The 13,032-nt window shown below is 51.1% G+C and overlaps 1 protein-coding gene across 1 annotated transcript in view; it reads left to right on the top strand.

Moving 5' to 3' along the window:
- Positions 1 to 13,032, top strand: part of OCA2 (OCA2 melanosomal transmembrane protein) — a 338,099-nt gene that overhangs the window by 124,979 nt on the left and 200,088 nt on the right. Inside the window, exon 13 of the mRNA XM_074983294.1 lies at positions 5,517 to 5,655. Within this exon, the coding sequence (XP_074839395.1) occupies positions 5,517 to 5,655 (139 nt within the window). The remainder of the gene's footprint in view (positions 1 to 5,516; positions 5,656 to 13,032) is intronic.

Raw genomic sequence — 13,032 nt, 5'->3', positions numbered from 1 at the left:
CCCATGGAACTCACATCAATGCCACCTTCTTCATCACTATCTAAGAACTGACTCGTGGCAATAAATGTCATAAAAAGCAATAAAATAGCACTGTTTCTATTTTTATGATTATATAGTATTGTAACATATAATAGAAAATGTTGGGTGGGTTTTTGGGAGTCAGGAACCAGTCAGAATTTTTTACATTGAAATTAATGTGAATTTCATTTTTGATATATGAATTTTCACCTTACAAACAGTTTTAAAGGAATGAATTATGTCTGTAAATTGAGGGACTGATATACAAACAAATATAGCAAATACTGTATAAGTGTGCAGTTTACAGTACTACTGTTGTTGGTAAATAAAATACTTTGCATACATTTTGTTTATTTCTTAATATCTACTCTTGTTTTTCTGAAGTGTTATGCATTGATAGGTATACCTCTCTATTATCCAGAATATTTGAATATCCAGCAACCTCCCAGTCTCGGATAGAAAGAGTTTACAATACCAAGTTTGGCTGGTTGGTCAGTTGGGCTATGTCTACACGTGCACGCTACATGGAAGTAGCTAATTTCGAAGTAGCGACATCGAAATAGCCTATTTCGATGAATAGAGTCTACACGTCCTCCAGGGCCGGCAACGTTGATGTTCAACTTCGACGTTGCGCAGCCCAACATCGAGATAGGCGCAGCGAGGGAACGTCTACACGCCAAAGTAGCACACATCGAAATAGGGATGCCAGGCACAGCTGCAGACAGGGTCACAGGGCGGACTAGCACTTCCGGGGCAACAGCTGGCCGCTCCCTTAAAGGGTCCCTCCCAGACACACTCAGCCTGCACAGCACGCGGTCTGAGGAGCCATAGGCACACAGACCCCGGGTGACGCAGTCATGGACCCCCAGCAGCAGCAGCAGCAGCAGCCAGAGGTCCACCCAGCCCTCCCGGCAGGAGCAGGGCTTGCCCTGCTCTGTGCCATGCGGGAGGCAGCTGAGCACCTCCTTGCCCCAGAGGAGGAGATGCCCCCAGGGCAGCAGGGCTCAACCCCTACCCCTGCAGCACCCCGCCCCCCCCCCCCGCCTCACACGCCGGCGTCTGTGGAGCTACCCCACCAGCACCGACTTGTGGGAGCGGCTGGTGCTTGGGGAGTGGGACGATGACCGCTGGCTCAGGAACTTCAGGATGAGCCGGCAGACATTTCTGGAGCTGTGCCAGTGGCTCACCCCCGCACTCAGGCACCAGGACACCGCCATGCGGCGTGCCCTCACAGTGCAGAAACGGGTCGGCATCGCTGTCTGGAAGCTGGCCACTCCAGACAGCTACTGATCCGTGGGGCAGCAGTTTGGTGTCGGCAAGGCCACCGTCGGGGCTGTCTTCATGGAGGTAAGAGAACCCATGGGGGGAGGGCAGGGCAGGGCGAGGGGGGCCTGGGCACAGGAGGGCAGGCCAGGGCAGGGGAGGGCAGGGCAGGGCCACGCACACCCTGCTCACCCCTCATTGGTGCTGTCCCATGTGCTTTCTCTGCAGGTTGTACGTGCCATCAACGCCATGCTCCTGCACAGGCTCGTGAGGCTGGGGGACCCAGATGCCAGCATCGCGGCCTTTGCCACCCTGGACTTCCCCAACTGCTTCGGGGCTCTGGATGGGACTCTCATCCCCATCCGCACCCCGCATCACAGTGGAGGATGATACCTGAATTGAAATGGCTACCATTCTGTGGTCCTCCAGGCCTTGGTGGACAGCCGGGGACATTTCCAGGACATTTATGTGGGCTGGCCTGGCAGCACCCACGACGCCCGGGTTTTCCGGAACTCGGGCCTGTGCTGCCGGCTGGAGGCGGGGACCTACATCCCCCAGCGGGAGATCCCTCTGGGGGACACCACCATGCCCTTCTGCATCATCGCAGATGCGGCGTACCCCCTCCGGCCGTGGCTCATGCACCCCTACATGGGCCATCTCTCCGCTAGCCAGGAGTGCTTCAACCAGCGCCTGAACCATGCGCGCCAGGTGGTGGAGCGCTCATTTGGCCACCTGAAGGGACGCTGGAGATGTCTCCTGACCCGCCTGGATGCAGGGCCCAACAACATCCCCCAGATTGTGGGTGCCTGCTGCGCCCTGCACAATTTGGTAGAGAGCAAGGGGGGCACCTTTTTCCAGGGCTGGGCTGCGGAGGCCAGCAGGGCAGACGTCCAGCCACCTGCTGCCCCCAGTTGGCAGGTGGACCCCGAGGGGACCCGGGTCCGGGAGGCCCTGCGGGCCCACTTTGATGAAGAGGCCGCGGGGTGAACTCTGCCCAGGCCCCCTACTGCCCGCCCCTTCCTCCACCACACTCCTGCCCCAACACCTGCACCATGGAGCACCCCACCGCCCCTCCCTCCCACTTGTCCTGGACAAATGACAGCACGCACTTGTGGCTGAACTTAAATTTTTTTTTTCTTTCCGAACCTTTTTTTTTTAACTATAAATATTAGAACCAAAAACAAAGTACGTACAAACATGTTGAAAAAAAACATGTACAAAAATAAAACAATACAAAGAAACAACTGTCCTCAATAATAAAAAGAAAACCAGGGAGGATAAAGGGGAGAACTATTTACATGGGGGGGACGGGGCAAACCGGGGGCAGAAAATAATAGGGTCCAACTATATACAAGGGGGGGGGCCACGTCCCGGGCCCCTCGCCCCTATAGCCCGGCACCGGGCGTTGGCGGCCGGGAGCCCCGCCGCGGTCGCAGCCTTGTCCGGGGCTGGGTGGGGGTGGGCCGGACCGGAAGGTACGGTGGCTGGCGAGTGTCAGGTGGCTCCAGGGGTCCCTTCGCGCTCCGGCCCTCGCCGGTGGGTGGCGGGGCGACGGCGGACGGGACGGCGACGGGCGGAGCAGCTGGTGGTGGGGCTGCAGGAGCAGGCAGGGCGGGCGATGTTTCGGCCGGCGCGGCATGGGGGGCCAGGTAGTCCACCAGGCGGTTAAATGTGTCCATGTAGGCCCCCCATGCCTCCTGGCGCCAGGCCAGCGCCCGCTCCTGCAGCTGGAGGTGCTGCTCTGCGACCTCCAGCTGCCGACGGTGGATGGCCAGCAGCTGGGGGTCCATCGCCATCGGCTGTTGGTGGCACGGGGTCCGCCGTCTAGCCCGCCGTGGGGCTGGTTGGTCCTCGGCCAAGGGGCTGCCCTGGAGCGATGGTCCTGGAGGGCTGTCCGGGACGACTGATGCCTCGCCGGCGCTCTCTTCTGGTCCTTCTGATGGTGCAGGTGCAGGACACAGGAGAGGAGAGGGGGAAGAAGAATGGAGACAGGCGTTAGTGTGGGCCCCGAGCCGTGGCCTTTGTCCCCCCAGCCCTGTGCTGCAGGTTCCCCATCCCCGTCCCCGGGAGATGCTGCTGTGATGGATGGGGTTCAGCGGTCCCCCTGCCCTGCACCCCGTCCCCTGGTGGGAGCGACTCTCACTTCACCCCCCAGGGTCTGACAGCAGGAGAGGTTTCTTAGGCCACAGATGCCCAGTTTCTCCCAGGAGTGACAGCACCAGCTGTCGGAAGAGACAGTCCTTCCAACCAATCCTGGGGAGAAGACCCCAAGGGGTGCCCCTCTGGGATGCAGCTTTCCCCCTCCTCAGGCTGGCTGCCTTCCAGCTCTCCCTTCCCCTAGCCTCTACCTGAGGGCCCCGCCCTTGCCCCCCAAGTCCAAGCCAGCTCGGCTCCTCCCTCCTCTTTGTTCAGGGCAGAGGTGTCACCTGCCCGCTGTAGCCCCAGGATCCTCCTTTGGCCCTGGGAGCAATTCGGCTCTTGTTGCTCATATGTAGCCTGAGTCTCCCTTTGGCACTCCCCCTACTCCATCACATGCTGCTGCTGCGGGGTGTCCCACCCCCTCCTCCCGGGGACCCCTCGAGGTTCTGCTCCCCCCTGGCCCGGGGATGGGGCATGGCACTGTCATGCGGGGTGGTGGGGGGGCAGGGGCTGATGCAGTGCTGTGAGGGCCATGGCCCTGGTGTCCTTGGGGCCATGGCCATGTGAGCATGTGGGGGGCCCTGGACACATCTCTGTTACCCCCGCCCCTCAAGCCCAGGGGTGTCCACCAGAGGGGGGTACCTACCTGTCGGTCCGCTCCCATGGTCCGGAGATCCCCGGGGGTCGGAGGCCCTGCTGCTGCTCCGGGATGGCAGGAGGAGGATCTGCAGCCCGGATTCTGCGGAGGAGGAGCCCCCCTCCTCCTCCTCCTCCTCCTGCCGCGATGTCCCGGGGGTGGCCTCCGGGGGGGCCCCCGGGGTGCGGGGCTTGCCTCCGGGGTGGACTCCAGCTGCAGGGCCTGCTGGGGCTCGTCGGCCGAGGTGTCAAGGGTGGCCGGAGGGGAGGAGGTGTGCCGGGGGCCCAGGATGTCCCTGAGCTCCCTGTAAAAGGGGCAAGTGACAGGGGCGGCCCCAGATCGGCCGGCCGCATCCCGGGCCCAGGAGTAACCCTGCCGCAGCTCCTTGACCTTACTCCTGACGTGGTCAGGGGTGCGGGCAGGGTGACCCTGGGCAGCCAGGCCATCGGCCAGCCGAGCGAACGCATCCGCGTTCCGCCTCTTGCTCCCCATTACCTGGAGCACCTCCTCCTCGCTCCAGAGCCCCAGCAGGTCCCGCAGCTCGGCCGCCATCCAGGAGGGGCCCCGCTGCCGCTTGCCAGCCTGGCTGCCCTGGCTCCCCTTGCGGGGGGTCCCCTGGGGGCGCTGGGGGGGCTGCCGGGCAGCCATCGCAGCTGGGTGGGGGGCTGAGGTATGTGCAGGCTGGCTGCGTGTGCAGGCTGCAGCCTGCACGTTCCCTCAGCTTCCTGCACAGGAAGGGAGGGGGAGGGGACCTTTAAGGGGCCGCTCCACGCGGCCACCAGTGAGCTGAGGGGCTGGAGAGAGCGTCTCTCAACCCCCCAGCTGATGGCCGCCATGGAGGACCCGGCAATTTCGACGTTGCGGGACGCGCAACGCCTACACGGTCCCTACTTCGACGTTGAACGTCGAAGTAGGGCGCTATTCCGATCCCCTCATGAGGTTAGTGACTTCGACGTCTCGCCGCCTAACGTCGAAGTTAACTTCGAAATAGCGCCCGACGCGTGTAGCTGCAGCGGGCGCTATTTCGAAGTTAGTGCCGCTACTTCGAAGTAGCGTGCACGTGTAGACGCGGCTTTGGTGTGTCTGTCTGTCTGTCTATTGGCAGAGATCAAACTTAGTAAATTCTAGCCTGAAAGGTAAATGTGTTAAAAAGTTAAATGCCACAGGGAAAGGTTGTTAAAAAGGAAAGACTTGTGCAACTTTAGCTATAATTCAACTCTTGTAATTATTTGCTACTTTAATATTGTTTTTTAAAATATGCATTTTGAAGGCAGTAGCCATTGCAATATGTTTTATATTGTAAAATGTAAGTATTAATTATGAAAGACCAACCTTTTTAGCCTTCGTTCAACAGTTTGGAGTTTCTGGCACAAGTACTAAGTTTTATAGATCATTTAAGGTTTGAGGCAATTTAATCGGAGGTTAAGAAACTGATTGCATTTTCTTTTGTATACTGCAGGTTATGTGAGGTACTTAATCTTGATCCTAGACATGTCCTGATTGCAGAAGTGATCTTCACTAACATTGGAGGAGCGGCCACAGCTGTTGGGGATCCACCAAATGTGATTATTGTTTCAAAAGAGGAAGTGAGGAAAGCGGTAGGTATTGCAATCCATTCTGTTTACAAAAATAAATGCACATGTTACTTTATTGCATAGTTTAGACCAAGCATTTCAAAATCAAAGCCTATGGAGGCCTGCACAAATGAAAACTGACCACTTTCAGGGCCACCAAAGAAAATGTACTTCTATCAGAAAATTGTAATTTATTCATTGTTTTAAATGTATTTTATAATATTTCTCAGGTCTTGTTTAACTCTAATACAATAATTTTAATTGAAAATTTAATATTTTAATTGAATTTATTGGTTTATAATTTTATTAATAGTTCGTAACATTTGATGTGTAAAATTGTGATTTGTTCATATATAAGTATTTTTAATGTAAATATACATTCCAGGTACATTTTAATTATTTTATAAGATACGTAACTTGTTTTTCAAATAAAAACAAGTATGGACAGTGGTTAATCAAATACAGCAGGCTTTTGTGAAAATTTGAGATACTTTGTAAGTTTGAGATTTTGCATAACCATATAATTACTCATGCTATTGCAAAAATTAACATATATTTATTGATATAAAATTAATATAATACATGTTGTGATTTTATTTGGGAGTAAATAAGTAAAAAAACCCAAAATATTAAATCACGTCTCTGCTATCTGGCTGGGTAGAGATATCTCCAAGGTATCCTTAAAGTTATAATTTTCCTTTCTCCACAAGGTTTTGCTTCTTCTTACAAATAAGAAGTGATGACACACAATGTTCAAATAAGTCATAGGCTGCATATACACTATAAGATAAATTCAAATTTATGTATATCCATTTTCTAATTTTGGAATTTACAAGTTTTGAACATCCTAACTTCACACTTTGCTCCCCACAAAGTTGACTCATTGCTGCCACACACATATTGGCTTACATCGGCTGTTGCAGTAGTGCACTGTGGGAAGCTATCCCACAGTTCCCTCATTCCCATAGCATTCTGGATATGCTCACTGGTCTTGACATCACCTTCCCCCATTGCATTTTCCTCATTCCTCTCCTGATCCCTGAAAATATGTCAATCTATTGGAAATAATGCAGAAGACACTCAAAACTACAAGAAAGAATTTTTTGTTTCCCCACACATTACATTGCCAACATGGGTGCAGCGATTGTGTTCTCAGCTGGTCTTCCATCCCACCTCCCGTCATTGCTGAAAAGTGGTCTTGAAAATAATGCAGGGGCCCGGAATGTTTCTTTAATTTGAGAAGAATGAGGATAGAGAGAATTTTTGGTTTCCCACTACATAGTATTGACAACATGGGTGCTGCAACTGTATTTTCATCTGGCTATCTATCCCACCACCCACCATTGCCGAAATGTGATGCCTGAAAATAATGCAGGGGGAAGAATGTTGGAAGAGAGAAATAATTTTTGGTTTCCCCATACATTATTGTGAATGGAAAGGGGTTTTGGCTTTCCAGTGCAGTTTAAGGTTTCCATGCAACGACTGTATTCTCAACTGGCCATCCACTCCTGTCTCACCTCCCATCACTGCTGAAATGTGATCCCTGAAAATCATGCAGGGGCTTGGCATGTTAGATTGAGAAGAATGTATGAGGAAAGAATTTTTGGTTTCCCCCTACACTATATTGACAACATGGGTTCAGCAACTGTATTCCCAACTGGCCACACATCCCACCTCCCATCATTGCAAAAAAAGGAATTCTTGGTTTTCCCCGGCAGCAGCAGCAAGCCCAAGTTTGGGCAAAGGGTGGGGAATATCGCTGGACGACCAGTTGAGCTTTTCCTTCCCCAAAGACACCAGTATCTTCACCACTGGGGCAGACTTCCCCATGGCAGCAGCAAAGCCCCCTCTTTCCTGAATGACTGGCAGCATTGCCAGCACGGAACGGCTTGCACATTCTTTTATTGGGTTGGGTTGGGGGATACCCATGTACTGTGCCTGAGCACGGGAATGACCCAGACTGAGTGGCACCTGTGTGGGAGGGAAGGGGGTTTGCACACAAATGTAAACCGCTGAGAAGAAGTTTCTCAGTGTGTTATGCAAGCACAACCCCCAGCACAGCCTTGTTGACACATGGTACGGTGGGGCAGGGGCTGATGCCAGGCAGCACAGAAAAAATAGCAAGCATAGAGACAGTTGTGAACTCCTTGCAGGGGCTATTTGAATGGGTAGATGCACGCACACCACTAACAGCATAGAAAGAAAGAAGCCATTTCTCAGGCTGTCATAAAGTAAAATGAGCCCACAGCTAAAGGCTCGCTTCTCCTGCTTGGAAAATCAGGCTCTTCCTGTTACTGGAGAACAGCAGCCAGAGTGTAGCTCTGTGTGTGTGTGTGTGTGTGGGGGCAGAAATTGAGGGTTACTTATGGGACACCTCTGGTGGCTAACACATTCAATTTTAAGACATGGCACTTCCACACTGGCCTTTAATTGAATTTCCAAACTGAAGCTTGAAGCTACACCTGTCAGGAAACTGAGATTTTGTAATCTCGAGATTATTGTCCCCTAAATCAAGCTAATGGTCTTTAAAGTGAAGATAGTTAAATAGTAAAATCAACCTAACTGAATTAAACTCAAATTTATCTCATAGTGTAGACGCAGCCAGAGACTTTCTTTTAAGAACTTTCTGTTTTCAAGACAGTTTACTCAGGCACTTTAGGCAGCAGGCAGTTGGTGTTGAGGCAGAATTCTCTGACTCATTGATAGTTTTCATGATAACTTTTATCAGCAAGAAAATTATTAAATTAAACCAAGTGTAATAAGCTATGGTTACTGTCCTACACAAATTCCCGTGGAGAGGATCCCAGTCACTGAGCTCGCTTTTTGTTTCTTGTAGAGATTATACCATTTGCAAATTTTATACTCTCAGACAGTGGTGCCATACATACTAAAATCACAGAAGGCAGAGATTAGTTTTCCCCCATATTTCTTTGGCATGGAAACTATCTTCACACTAAAACAACCCTGCCTTTCTGGACATTACCGATAACTAATAAAGGAAAGTATCGAAGGGGTAGCTGTGTTAGTCTGCATATGTAACAGCAACAAAGGCTCCTGTGGCACCTTATAGACTAACACAAAAGTTTTGAGCATGAGCTTTCCTGAGCACAGACTCACTTCATCAGATGCTGGTCTTGGAAATCTGCAGGGCCAGGTATAAATTAGCCACAGCAAGGGTGGGGATAACAAGGTTAGCTCAGTCAGCAAGGGTGAGGCTTACTACCAGCAGTTGATCTGGAGGTGTGAACACCAAGGGAGGGGAAGCTGCTTTTGTAGTTAGCCAGCCATTCGCAGTCTTTGTTTAAGCCTGAGCTGAGGGCGTCGAATTTGCAGATGAATTGTACCTCAGCAATTTCTCTTTGGAGCCTGGTCCTGAAATTTCTTTGCTGTAGGATAACTACTTTTAAGTCTGCTACAGTGTGGCCCGGGAGATTGAAGTGCTCTCCTACGGGTTTTTGTATATTGCCATTTCTGATATCTGATTTGTGTGCATTTATTCTTCTATGTAGAGACTGTCCAGTTTGTCCAATGTATATAGCAGAGGGGCATTGCTGGCACATGATGGCATAAATTATATTGGTTGATGTGCAGCTGAATGAATCCACAATGGTGTGGCTGATCTGGTTAGGTCCTGTAATGGTGTTGCTGGTGTAGATATGTGGGCAGAGCTGGCAACGAGGTTTGTTGCATGGATGGGTCCCTGAGTTAGAGTGACTGGTGCAGTGTATAGTTGCTGGTTAGGATTTGCTTCAGGTTGGCAGGTTATCTGTGGGCAGGGACTGGTCTGCCTCCCAAGGCCTGTGAAAGTGGGGGATCATTGTCCAGGATGGGTTGTAAATCCCTGATGATGCGCTGTAGAGGTTTTAGCTGAGGACTGTAGGTGATGGCTAGTGGTGTTCTGTTGGTTTCTCTCCTGGTCTTGTCCTGTAGTAAGAGGCTTCGTGGCACACGTCTGGCTCTGTTGATCTGTTTTTTCACTTCCTCAGGTGGGTATTGCAGTTTCAAGAATGCCTGGTAGAGATCCTGTAGGTGTTTGTCTCTATCGGAGGGGTTGGAGCAAATGCGGTTATATCTTAGTGCTTGGCTGTAGACAATGGATCATGTGGTGTGTCTGGGATGGAAGCTGGAGACATGAAGGTGGGCGTAGCAGTCAGTGGGTTTATGGTACAGGGTGGTATTGATGTGGCCATTGTGTATTAGCACTGTGGTGTCCAGGAAGTGGATCTCCTGTGTGGACTGTTCCAGGCTGAGGTTGATGTTGGGGTGAAAGTTGTTGAAGTGCCGGTGGGATTCCTCCAGAGTCTCCTTCCCTTGGGTCCAGATGATGAAGATGTCATCAATGTAGCGTAAGTAGAGACGGGGTGTTAGTGGACGAGAGCTAAGGAAGCACTGTTCCAGGTCAGCCATGAAAATATTGGCATACTGAGAGGCCATGCAGGCACCCATAGCTGTGCCGCTGATTTGAAGGTATAGATCGTCACCAAATCTGAAATAGTTGTGTGTGAGGATAAAGTTACAGAGCTCAGCCATCAGATGTGCTGTAGCATCATCAGGGTTACTGTTCCAGACAGCATTTATTCCATCTTCGTGTGGGATGTTGGTATAGAGAGCCTCTGCATCCATGGTGGCTAGGATAGTGTTTTCTGGTAGGTCATCAATGTATTGCAGTTTTCTCAGGAAGTCAGCAGTGTCTCAGAGATAGCTGGGAGTGCTGGTGGCATAGGGTCTGAGGAGAGAGTCCACATAACCAGACAGTCCTTCAGTGAGAGTGCCAATGCCCGAGATGATGGGGCATCCAGGATTTCCAGGTTTGTGGATCTTGGGTAGTAGGTAGAATAGCCCCAGACGGGGCTCTAGAGGTGTGTTGGTATAAATCTGTTCTTGTGCTTGTGTAGGGAGTGTCCTGAGCAGATGCTGTAGCATCCATGCAACAAACCTCGTTGCCAGCTCTGCCCACATATCTACACCAGCAACACCATTACAGGACCTAACCCGATCAGCCACACCATCGTGGGTTCATTCAGCTGCACATCAACCAATATAATTTATGCCATCATGTGCCAGCAATGCCCCTCTGTTATATACATCGGACAAACTGGACAGTCTCTACGTAAAAGAATAAATGCACACAAATCAGATATCAGAAATGGCAATATACAAAAACCCGTAGGAGAGCACTTCAATCTCCCGGGCCACACAGTAGCAGACTTAAAAGTAGTTATCCTACAGCAAAGAAATTTCAGGACCAGGCTCCAAAGAGAAATTGCTGAGGTACAATTCATCTGCAAATTCGACGCCCTCAGCTCAGGCTTAAACAAAGACTGTGAATGGCTGGCTAACTACAAAAGCAGCTTCCCCTCCCTTGGTGTTCACACCTCCAGATCAACTGCTGGTAGTAAGCCTCACCCTTGCTGACTGAGCTAACCTTGTTATCCCCACCCTTGCTCTGGCTTATTTATACCTGGCCCTGCAGATTTCCAAGACCAGCATCTGATGAAGTGAGTCTGTGCTCACGAAAGCTCATGCTCAAAACTTTTGTGTTAGTCTATAAGGTGCCACAGGACCCTTCGTTGCTAATAAAGGAAAGAGGTGCTGGAGGAGAAAAGGGAAGGAAGAAGTGGTGGTGAAACAGTATCAATAAGAGAATGAAACTGGCAGAATATGTCTGTGGACAGATAAAATGGAACAGAGTCAGCAGGGGTATGGGGAGAATACACTGATGGTCTGGAGACGTGGTTGTTCTGATGGAGGGGTTGGAGAGCATGTTGGGGAAGATCAGCGAGCTAATATTGTGGAATCGGAAGCAAGGGGATGGAGTTGGGGTAAGGTGGTGGTGGAAGGCAGAGAATGAACTTCCCCCTCAAAAACTCTCTCCCCCCACAAAAAAAAAAAAACCTCTTAAAAACACCCCAACCCCCTGCCACTCAGTGTGCCTTGTGGAAAAGCTGCTGGCACCTGCTGGCTGGGGGCGCCTGGTCACTGATGGCCAAGGGCGCCTGTGGGGTGGGTGCCTGCCCATGGGCGTCTGGACCCAAGTATTGCTCGAGCAGCCCGGTTGCGGTGTGCCTGGCCACACGCTGGCTGGAGCAGCCTGGCCACAGGGTTCCTGGCCCTGCATGCAGCTGGAACAGCCCAGCTGCATGTTGCCAGGCCCCATGGTGGCTCAAGCAGCCCAGTGGCAGGGTGCCTGGACCTGCGCTGGATTGAACCATCTGATGGTGGGGTGGTTAGCCCTGTGCATAGCTGGAGCAGCCCGGCCTTGGGGTGCCTGGCCCCCATGGCAACTCAAGCAGCCTGGTGGCAAGGTGCCTAGCCCTGCGCTGGTTCAGATGCCTGGCCTCACAGTGGCTCGAGATGCCCAGCCATGGGGTGCCTGGCCCCTGCCACAGGAGCGCAACAGCCGGGTCAGTTTCCCAGCTCCTGCTAGTAGTGGAGAACTGGGAGCCAGGTGCAGCACGCACAGCATTGTGGAATAGATAGGGAGGCTAATAATTTCAATATTAAGATGTGGTGCTTCCACACTAGTCTTTAATTGAACTTCTGAATTCGAGCTTGATGCCATACCCCTCAGGTAACTGTGATTTTGTAATCTCGAGATCAATGTTCCATAAATTGAGCTAATGGTATTTTAAGTGAAGACAGTGACATGGTAATATCGAGGTAACTGCCTTAAATTCAAATTTATCTCATTGTGTAGATGCAGCCTCTGATTACTACAATCTTTTGGCACGTGGGGAGACAGGTGTGTCCTCAGAGCTCACCCTTTCTCTCTCTCTCTCTCTCTCTCTGTTCTGAAGCAATGGGAGGAGGATCTTCTTTTCTGTGACTGAGGCCTCCATTGGCTCTAATTCTGTGATGATGTAGGCATCTGCATGGATGGATTGGCTATGAATGACATTCATAGTGTCTCCATCTATGGGATGTGGCTTTAGGCTAGCCCCTATGGATGCAGACCCTCTGACTGCCATTAACAGCCTGTGTACCCAGGCAGACTACTACATCCTCGCAGGATGGCCACATCTACACCAGCAAGTTCTTTCGGAAAATCAGGCCTTTTTCCGAAAGAACACGCACAGCGTCCGCACACAAAATGCTCTATTCCAATCCGAAATCAAAAGAACACAGCTCTTCTTCTGGGAGCACTCTTCTGCTCCCAGATCAGGAACAGTACCTCTCTTCGAAAAGCTTCTTTTGAAAAAAAAATAAGTGTGTAGACGCTCCAGCTGTATCCACACCAGCAAGTTCTTTAGAAAAATTTTTCAAAAGTAGGGGCTTTTTCGAAAGATCCCACAGAGCGTCTAGACACAAAAGTGTTCTTTGGAAAGTAAATCAAAAGAATGTGGTGCTCCTTTTGAAATCGCTCTTCCACTCCTGTTTCAGGAAGAGCGCCCCCTTTCAAAA

This window comes from Carettochelys insculpta, chromosome 1 (assembly GCF_033958435.1).
Source record: "Carettochelys insculpta isolate YL-2023 chromosome 1, ASM3395843v1, whole genome shotgun sequence".
Lineage (NCBI taxonomy): Eukaryota > Metazoa > Chordata > Testudines > Carettochelyidae > Carettochelys > Carettochelys insculpta.
The sequence above is the reverse complement of the archived record's forward strand: the minus strand, read 5'-3'. Positions and strand labels throughout refer to the sequence as shown.